We start from the raw sequence: 11,264 nt of genomic DNA on the forward strand, positions 1-11,264 counted from the left end.
TGTCTGTCTGTATACAGTACAACACATGAACAGCAGGAGAAAGTCACACACACACAGTCTCAGTTTCTCCAATCATGTAACAAGATCATTCAGACTGATGAGACATCTCAGAGAGACAAATTGTACCATTTTAAATAACTCATAACGGCAAACCAAACATGAATGGGCGAGTGGTTGTTCCCAAAGGAAAAAGAGTGTTTGTTTTCCCTTTCTGTAAAACTGCTATTTTATCTGGAGCAGCAAATTGTATATTGCCGTCATTTTTCATGATTATTGTTGCTCATGCACCATTTACATAGAGATTGCATTGCCGTGCTATTGAGAACAGCCTTCTAAACACTAAGGTAATGATGTAGTGGGGATTCAAATGATGGAGAGGGTCACTTTGCCACACTGCAAGGCACCACTGCATGCCAGTAGCATCTGGTTACTGCTTGTTTATTCAAAAGTATAATTAACTGCCAGTTATTACTGTTCGAAACAGTTTAGTTTTTTAACTCGTGAAAACGGGCACATTTCAAATGCAAGAAAGTGTAGATTGCGTCAAAGGCTGATTTGCATAGAATACATTATGAATTTTCCATTATGACGTTGAGTTGACTTTTATGTTTGGCCTTTTGAGGAGGAAAACCCACAAGCATTTTTAAGAAGTACAAATGTTATTTTCTGTAATTGGCTGCTATGAAGGATAAAGTAGTGTCAAACTGTGTCTGCTCAATTCTTCATTAGTTATCACTGCCGTATTTGATGTTATTTTTCAACATTCAGTAGTTAAACAGTGGATTTACAATAAGGCTAGTTAGGAGTTTGGAGAAGTTTAGTAGTTTTATTGTTCTTTTGAAATTTCGAAATTAACAACAAGTTGCTACACTTTCTGAACAATGTGTTCTGATACAAATGTAAATACTATTGGTTTATATTTGGACAAGTACAATTCTTATAGTACAAAGTTTTAAAGTCTTGTCGGATCTCTAAATATGATTGTCCTCTTGCAATGAATCTAATTCTTAAATGTAAATGCAGTTATATTATTTTCATGTATAAAGACAAATGAAAGTATTTAGTATTATATGCATTTAAATTCACTTTTTTTATTTAAATTTTAGTTTAAGTAATTTTGCAAGTAAGTTTAGTAATTTTGTTCTGCTTGTGACATTTTTCATCTGTATGTTATTTTATTTATATCAAATAATTTTTTTATATATATATATTTCTATTTAGCTGTAATTTATTTTTATTTTAGTTACTAAATTTTAGAATTCCAAAAAAGAACAACTAGAAATCGCTGGCAACTAACTGAAATAAAATGTTTACGCTTTTAATCTAATATTTCTATTTTATTTGAGATAATGAAAGTCTAGTTTATGACTAGACTTTGTAAAGCAGGATGAAACACCAATCATTTAAAATTCTGTATATTTTAACATTTATTTGTTTATTTATTTTTACATTTTTACAATTTTATTGCGGGTATGTGAGTACATTATTTTTTATTGTTTTATTTATTTATTATGTTTATGAATTTGTCCTCATAATTTTATATATCCCTCTTTCTCATACATTTACAAACCCTATGCAGAATCTGTAAATAAAATATTTTTTAAAAAATCATACAAATGGTTTATTACCATCGGAGAAAACCATTGTACAGTACCATGGCCCACCACAGTACTTTTAAGAAAAATGCATGATCTTTTTAAAATCATAATAAAGCACCTAAATTACATTCAGACATCTGAGCACGGGTGCACACACACATACACAGGGGGATAAACACACTTGATGAGTCTGGAGGGACAATATTAATCGCTCACATTTGTCTCCTCCTTTAATTGTATTCCCATAATTACAACATAATTAACATGGGATGTCCATGTCTACATGAGCAAGACACACTGCAATAATAAATCTATCATGCAGCACAAGGGGACCATAATGTAGTTGGTTATGATGCTCTTCTGGGATGCTGCGGCGAGTCCATTACTGGACCTGTGCCTGTAATTATGTCTCTATATCAAGGCCCATTCTTTCCCTTTCTTTATTGATAAGCTTCTCTGTAATTGTGGTTCCCATTGGACGTGTGCTTATGGTAATGCTCTACATTACTGCAGGCTCGTGTAGGAGGGAAAATGGGAATGTTAGACATTACTGTGCGACTTACTGTATGTGATGCAAAATGAAGAGAATTATGGGTTAACAGCAATAAGCAGAGAAATCCAAAGTGGTGTGAATGTGAATACAGATTTTTAGTTCTGGATTGGCAAGTTCTTTGAGGTCACAATTGAACACTCTGTATCTTTTTCTACCTCCTGACCTTCCTGCATCCTTGACTATTCATTTCTGTGCAAAATCGCTGAATACTGGACAACAAAACATAAGCTCTGCTCGATTTTGATGGCTCAGATTTGACAGAATGGAAGATGGGGGTTGAAGTTTTCAGACGTGTCCTTACAATATAGCAGTTTTTTTTTTTTTTTTTTTTTTTTTTTTTTTTTTTTTTTTTCGTTTTTTTTTCATGTTACTTGACATTTCCTCTGTTGAGATGGTGATTTCCCTTCCATATCTGTCAAGGCATGTAATTCTCTGTGATGCTTTGTGTATAGCATTGCTGGTCAGCAAACTCAGAAAAAGCATAAATCAGAATGATGCGATTTGTAATTTTTAAGATCCTTTTTTTTTTATGAATTAAAGCAGACATATCACAAAAAAAAAAAGAAAAAAAAAACTTGCTTATTTGCAACAGAACATTTTAATGTACTATGAAGCCATCATTACTATTCTTAATGCAACTCCCTACACCATCCAACCATGGCCAGGTTTCCCGATAACGACTGTTCTTAGAGCTTAAGAGCGATTTCTAAGAGTCATTTTGCGATCGTTGGTTATTGTTTCACATGCGTTTCCCAAAAATGCACTTAGCACAATTGCACGTAGCCGTGCTTTAAGTACTACTTAGAAGTCGCTATCCGTTTGTTTGTTGATTGATTGTATGTTTAGTTTGGTTTGTTTGTGTAGTACACGTTTGGTTATTAAAATATTAACTTAATGCTGTGTTCCAGACAACTCGGATAATATAATATAATATAATATAATATAATATAATATAATCGAATATATATATAATATAATATATTTATATAATATAATATAATACATAACTATAATATATAATATAATATATTGCATTAGGTTGCTGGTTTTCGTTACGTATGGCATTATACGTATAATATTATAGTATAATAAAAAAATAGTATAATATACGTATAATATTATACTTTTCATAATAATAATAATAATAATAATAATAAATATTAAATAGGTTATAATATTATAATAATATTAAATAGGTTGCTGGTTTTCATGCAAGTCAGCAAGTCATTGACAGATTATCCACCTCATCAACCGCCCTCCCCCTCAGTCTTTGAACTACATTATTTATTTTATTCATTTATCTTTTTTCAGTCATTTAATTTAGATGTGTATTTCTATTTTTTCTCCCCTTTTTTTTTTTTTTTTTTTTTTATATTTTTTTTTAAAAAAAAAAACAAAAAAAAAGTAGTAATATGTTGTACAAAGTAGTATCAAATCCTTATATTATAATCACACTGCACTTGAATAAATTAATCTGCCAATTGTCCTGCAGGTGACCACATAAATCGGCACTTAGGACTTTATGCTTCCAGAGCCCTTGTAGATCTACGATGATTATCACGTGCTACTTAAGTTACGATGCTTTTGGGAAAAAAAAACGTAATATTAAGATCAGTCGTACGATCGTTTTTACCAACTTCTTAGCCTTACGAAGCTTTTGGGAAACGGAGCCCAGATCATTTACTTTAACAATACAAAAACAGTTTATTTATAAAACATCAAAACATTGACATCACATATACATATTAATAGAAATTTGTTTAGCAACTTGGCTATCCCTAAATAACAGCATGATTTATGCTGCAACAGAGGTAATTTATGAATAGAAATCTTAAAGGTACAGTAGCACATACAGCCTCTTTAAAGTAGTAGTTTAATTTTAGTTACTGGAATACATTTCTTTATAAATTATAAGGTGAGTAAATAATAATAGAATTTATTTTTTTTGTTTGTGTTTGTTATTTTTTTTTTTTTCTACATTTTCGTATCATTAAACTTATATTTTATGCCACAAGAAAACCTGTCTTACATTATGAGGGGACTCCAGGGGAAAACAAAACATTAAACAAAATGAAACAAAACATGAAAAAAAAATCTAAACATGAAACACCACAAAACACAAAACAAAATGAAATGAAATAAAACAAAATGCACTGAACAAAAAAAATTAAAAATGAATATAAATTAATTACTAATAATAAAATAGAACAAACTAAATAAAAAACAAAACATTTAATCAAGTGAAACAAAACATGAAACATGAAAAAGCATTAATCAAATTAAAACAAAACACTTAACAAAAAATTAAACAAAGCAGGAAACAATAAACAAACAAACAAAAATTTTTTAAAGGGGTCATCCGATGCTACATGCACTTTTACAAGTTGTTTGAACTGAAATGTGTGTTGGCAGTGTGTGTACGCAACAACCCTATAATGATAAAAATCCACCCAGTGTTTTTAAATCTACTAAAATCATTACCCCTTTCTCAAACTGAGCCGACCTCAGATGCCTGTCTGAGTGACGTCACACAAACAGGCCCATCCCATGATAGATTGATTGACAGTAATGTCTCAGCACAGACTGGACTGGTGTCTTACCTTAGACCTGAGTTGTCATCAGTCCACCATTCTTTCACCACCGGAGCATATGTAGACAAGAATGACTCCTAAGCGATTGAGGTGTTCTGTTGTTGGATGTAATAATGAACATAGCAGTCATCATTTACTCGCAACATCTGAGCCGCTGAAGACGCAGTGGATTACTGAATGTGCCCCCAGATCTACATAAATGCATTTATGTTTGCTTGAATCATTTGTGATCCAGCTTCACCAACAAAAGAAGTGAGTATAAGTTTTTTTAATGAATCTTTGCAAATCGCCTTTCCTAATAATGTGCTAATTAGCAAGTTTCACGAAAAATGCGGCTTACTAAGTAAACAGTCTCTCAGGGGAGCAGCATCGCGAAGAGGAGGGGCGGGGTCAGCAGAGCCTCATTACAACATTTAAAGGAAAGTGCTACAAAACAGCGTGCTCTGAAAAGAGCTGTTTTTGACAGGGTAAAAAAGTTGTTTTTTACACTACCACTGAGAAATTTTAACCAAAACTATGTTTACAAGACTTTTCATTAAGGACCCTAAAGAATAATACATCAACTTGTGGAAAATGAAACGTAAAACCCTTTAAAAACTTGTGGAAAGATGACCCCTTTAAAAACACTAAATAAAACAAAATAAAATGGAATAAAATAAAATGCTGTAAAAGTGTGGAATATATCCCTTGAACACAAAGCTATGTCACACCTCTGTATAGAAATTCAATTCAGTCAGTCAATCAGTTACGATCAGTGAAGCAAGAAGATAATCTGGAGCCCTTTTACAGAAACACACTTCAAAATGCTCTCTGAAAGCTTACCGGTTTCTCGTGAGATTTGAACAAAAGCCTCTACACCGCTCTCCCCATAGTTCCCCTCAGATGCCAGTGTGGAGACATAGTTCCAGCCCATGGCGGTCACGATGTCCAGCATGGCCTGGGCCTGGTAGGAATCGGGTGGCACAACCCGGGAAAAGAAGTCGTACCGAGTGTTATCGTGCTCAGTTTTGGTGATTTTGGGGCTTTGGTGGTTTGAGGTGTTTGTTGGATGTGTTAAAGGACAAGATGTTAATAAGGTGTTATTTTTGGAAAATCATTCTAATCCAGAGCCAAAAATATAAACTTTTAAAGGAATAGTTCACCCAAAAATGAAAATTTGTTAACAATTTTTTTACCCACAGGTCATCTAAAATGTAGATGAGTTTGTTTCTTCATCAGAACAGATTCGGAGAAATTTAGCATTAAATCACTTGTTCACCAATGGATCCTCTGCAGTGAATGGGTGCCGTCAGAATGAGAGTCCAAACAGCTGATAAAAACATAATCCACAAGTAATCCACATGACTCCAGTCCATCAATTAACATCTTGTGAAATGAAAAGCTGTGTGCTTGTAATAAACTATTTGGTAAACAAAACTGATGGACTGATGGATAATTGTGATGTTTTATCAGATGTTGGAACTCTCATTCTGATGGCACCCATTCACTGCACAGGATCCACTGCTGAGCAAGTGATGTTAAGCTAAATTTCTCCAAATCTGCTTTGATGAAGAAAATCTACATTTTTGATGGCCTGATGGTGAGTAAATTTGCAGCAAATGTTCATTTCTGGGTGAACTACTTCTTTAAAAGCCAGAGAAAAAAAACAAAAACAAAAAAGTTTCGGCCCCAAAAGAAGCAAATATTGACTCTTTCACAAAAGTTAATCATCAAATTCTGCCTGAAGCAAAACGGAAAATGCAGAACCAATTAAAGCAAGCAAAGGTGGAGCAATACATCTGAAACCTCCAAAAGGCTTTAGCCCAAAGCTATTGATGTAAACGACTACCAACCCGTGAGGTGACGCTAAAAGTGAAACAAGACCAGGTAACAAAGACAAATAAGTATGTGTTATGGTATAAAGAATCGAGGTGAAGCCTGCCAGCAGGCAAGCTGGGTAATGGCTTCTGGTGGCGATTGATGGTGTGATTGATTTCTCCTCAACCAAAAGGCCAGGCTGTCAGCCGGAGCCCCAGAGGCTGCGCTCATCAGCATTCAACGCAACAACGGTGCAGGAGAGAACCGACCTGCAATACAAATGCCACTCACTGGCGATTCAGGTACCGGCGCTTTTTCACCCGCAACCCCGGATCGCAGGCTTGTAAATACAAATGTCACGGAGGTGTTGACACCGGTGAACATGTCTGTGAAACAGATGCGTGTATATTATTTCTGGGGAGTGTTATATCGAACGTGCAGCACGAACGAGCCAATACTAGACTTCACACCTTAAAAATAAACCTTTTGCCTCAGGTGTTAAACGACAATATGGTGTGATATTCCTTACTACTGTAAGTTAAAGGACCCTTTCAGGTTAAATGCAATTTAAAGAGATGAAAATTATGTCACCATTTACTTGACCTCATGTCATTTCATGATTTTCTTCCTTCTACAACATGCAAAATATGATGTTTTGGAGAGTGTTTCAACTGATTTGCCCATATAATGGGGTCCAAAACATTAGTCCCCATTGACTTTGTATGGAAAACATTTTTTTTTTTGTGACTCACTTGTAGACAGCAAACATTGTAAAAAAAAAATTTAAAAACCTGACATTTGTGACTTGTTTGTAGAAAGCATTGTTTGTAAAAAATTTATTTAAATGACTGATGAATTAATTGTTTGTTTATATATATTATTTTTTTTTTATATGTACAAAATTCCAATAAGGCGTTTGCACTGATTTAATTAATATTTAATTTTGCTGAGCTGATATTTGAATCAATGACTAAACGAGAGATGGCAATTTATGATGTTAGCTTGTAAATTCAATGATATCTTTAAAAATAGAGCTGGGTAATAAAAATCATGTCATTATCAGGTTTTCACTTGATTTCTCCTAATAAATATGTCTTTGTAGATTTTATTTGAAATGCTTAGTTTTTATGATCAACTCTATGACGTTTTTATTTTGGAGAACCGCAAAAATAAAATGCAAAACGCAATTTTCATTTGATGGCGAGATGAACAAATACTGGTCCTTGAAAGCCTTGGGTAGCAATTTAACACTCATAATGCATGGATAATTAGTAAACCGAAGTTGTAAACCATGGTTGAACCAGAACTTTGTCACAAATATTGTCAAACATCCAAAAGTGTGATTTTGTTCACTTTTACGACAATGAGGGTGACTACTGTGCTTGTCAGAAACAGCAAATTCCTATGTGCTTTTTAAAAATTATGTTGCACAACAATTTATGTAAATCTTCAACCTGAAATTCCATCTAGTCTCATGCGGTGCAGATACAGTGATTTGCAGACCATATCATTGTGGCGATGTGCGAAACAGTGCTATTGGTATGGTGTTTTGTGTCAACAGTGAACGGCAAAATGGTTGGTAGAACACTTACCTGAAGGTACTTGTAGACAGCAAACATTGTAAAAAAATTTTTTAAAAACCTGACACATGAAATAATAGTTTATATATATATATGCTGTTTACAGTGTTTCGGTGCTCAATTGTGAGGTTTATCATTTTATAATTTATTTTGTTTTTGTGAAAACTTGTATCTCAACTGCAAATCAATTGCTATTTAGTGGTCTACAACATGAAAGTAAACCATTATAACATTGAAAAATGTAGAAACATTGGAAACAACTATGGGGTACCATTGTGCAGGGCCCTATTCCTCTATAATTCCTGGGGCCCCCAAATCACTAAATCTGCCCCTGTGCACAGAGTAACTTTTAAAATGAGGCAGACTCTTTGAAACAGTTTAAATCCTACCCTGAAGGTTCACTCTGAAACATTTCATTCAGCAGATCAAGTGAATGACAGAAATTTTAAGGAGCTCAAGAAAGACAGAGTCTCTCAGTCTCCTCAAATGACTTCTTCAGACTTAAGCCAACAATGTTTTGAATTTTGGTGCACGGCAAAGGTTAGACTCTGAAATGATGCCTGTAGAACTTAATTTCATGCTCATGTTTCTAGCTTAATAAAATATTATAGACCCTCAATATAGATGCACAGGAGACTAAAACCTAAGACTTTTGAAAGCGGCCATAAGGGAAATCAAATGCGATACTTTCCATAAAATAATATAATACCGCTGATGGGGAGAAACAAATTAACCTTCATTACCACTGCAATAATATTTCCGTACACAATGCAATTCATAGATGCATAATAGTGTGCAATTTCCATTGTAAATTATATGGAGTTAAGAACCCGTAACTCTTTGGATTAGTTTTGCTTCAGAAAAGTTGCATGAACTGTGGAATTCTAATTTACCAGAAATAAAATGAAATGAAATAATTATTCATTCATAATTATATAATTAATATTACATTTGTACATATATAATAAATTATTGTATAATAATGATTGAAAATATTTATATATATATATATGTGTGTGTGTGTGTGTGTGTGTGTGTGTGTGTGTGTGTGTGTGTAATAATATTGTATAATTACTGAATGTAATCTAACAGTAATTTCCTTAAATAACATAAAATAAAATTATTTTATTATGATTAATCAATTGATTTAATTAATAGTCTTTTTTTAAAAATATTATAAATTATCATATAATTATTCAATTTAATCTAACAGCTATTTTTTCTACAGATTAGAGAGCGAGCAAGAGAGAGAGAGAGAGAGAGACAGAGAGAGAGAGAATAATTAGCTTTTAGATTACATTTAATAATTATAAAATCATTTATATAGGTACAAAACTTTGGCAGGATATAACAGTAATTTCTTAAAATACAAAATAAATTAATTAAAAACAATTAAAATTAACTACTAACTTCATAATAATAATAATAATAATAATCCAACAGCTAATTATTTTATATATGTTTCTCTGTGTGTGTGTGTGTGTGTGTGTGTGTGTGTGTGTGTGTGTGTGTGTGTGTGCAAGCATACTTGTGTATATATAAATATATATAAATACATAAACATACATACACACACACACACAAACACACATACACTACATTATATTATAATACTACGGAGCCCTGCATATGATATGCAAGAAAAAATAAATAAATCATGCACACGATTTACTAATTCGTTCCCTCGATGTACTAAAATGTGCACACGATTACTATTTCGTTCCCTCGATTTTCTAAATCATGCACACAATTTAGTAATTCATTTTCTTGCAAAGATGATTTAAAGCAATTGCTAAATATTGATGATTGCAAATATAATATATATTTTAGTTTTAGTAATTTTATTGTATGCTTTTGACTTTTTTTATTATTATTATTTAGCTTAATTATTTCCGTTCATTTCCTTAGATTTACATGATTTATTTCACTCAGCTGGCAAATAGTATATTGTAATTTTAAGTTTAATAATTGTAATTTTATTTGTTTTTTATTCCAACTTTATTATTACATTTAGTAATCTAATATTCATATTTTATTATATTTTACTAACTCTAGCTTCACTACTACTAATGAGTTATGAGTAGCTTGTAGTGGGGGAAGCTATAAAAACTCACAAATATCTACACAAGTTCATGGCTCTTTGAATTATGTGCGATATACGTACCAACAAAATTGAATGATGTACAATTTTAAAGCCTCATGCCTGAATATTAAAGTGTTTTGTTTACCTGTCATTATCTTTTTAATCTCTATGAAACAAAGCATAAAGTCATCTGTGTTTGCCTCCATAATGGAGCTGTCAAATCGAGAAAAGCCCTCACCGCTGATAGATTACATTCAGACAATACTAATTAACCTCTCTGAAGACCTTTATTTAAAACACTCGCCAAAAGAGAAGTGGACACAAATTGCTGCGGAGTGAGAGATGTGTGCACTTATTCATTCACTCCTGCATTTTTCCCTCCTTGGCCTTTTTCGACACTGACAAAAGTGCACACATACCATAATTATGTATTCGCCATCCTCACGTTTCATGAAATGGTGCAGAGCCACAAGGTGTTGACAAAGTAGCTCAGCTCAAAGAGAAGAGAATTAGCATTAGCATGAGTTCCCGCAGAAAGTTCCAGTTACTTGTAGAAATCTTCACATTTTGTTCTATAACATAAATGATACACGCTCATACTCAAATGTGCATTTTGAAACCATTGTGTGTTTTGAAACAAGCATCTTGTTAGCATACTTGCTGTTGTGCTATTAACCTGTTGGAGGTATTACTGCTTCATTTTTAACAGGATTTAATTCAGTTACATCAGATTTGGCTGCTAAGCTGTATGTAAATAATATGCATCAGGTTCATGGTCTTAATGCCATGCAGCAAAGGGAGCTGCGGAGCAGGATTTGTCTACCGAGGTGATATTTATTTAGCAATCCTGATGTCTCTCAGGTTGGCTTCATGCACGGCTACTGCTGTTTGATCTGGGGGACCTAGAGGAAGTTGTGCAAATGTCAGAGTTATTTGTTTGACAGACAGGTGTCATTATCTTCTACCTCTGGTCTGGCCACAGGAAGACGACATCATGATGAGTGAACTGACATATGTGAGAACTATGTATGTTGGTTGACCTAATTTGTCACAATGTGACAT

General features: G+C 33.2%; 1 protein-coding gene across 1 annotated transcript in view; it reads right to left on the minus strand.

The window, feature by feature from the left end:
* The window catches only part of LOC109100632 (metabotropic glutamate receptor 8-like), a 92,581-nt gene extending 86,834 nt beyond the window's left edge, over positions 1 to 5,747 (minus strand). The window contains exon 1 of the mRNA XM_042715545.1: positions 5,565 to 5,747. Within this exon, the coding sequence (XP_042571479.1) occupies positions 5,565 to 5,676 (112 nt within the window). The 5' untranslated portion in view covers positions 5,677 to 5,747. The remainder of the gene's footprint in view (positions 1 to 5,564) is intronic.
* Between the last annotated feature and the right edge of the window lie 5,517 nt (positions 5,748 to 11,264).

Source organism: Cyprinus carpio, chromosome A25, assembly GCF_018340385.1.
Source record: "Cyprinus carpio isolate SPL01 chromosome A25, ASM1834038v1, whole genome shotgun sequence".
Lineage (NCBI taxonomy): Eukaryota > Metazoa > Chordata > Actinopteri > Cypriniformes > Cyprinidae > Cyprinus > Cyprinus carpio.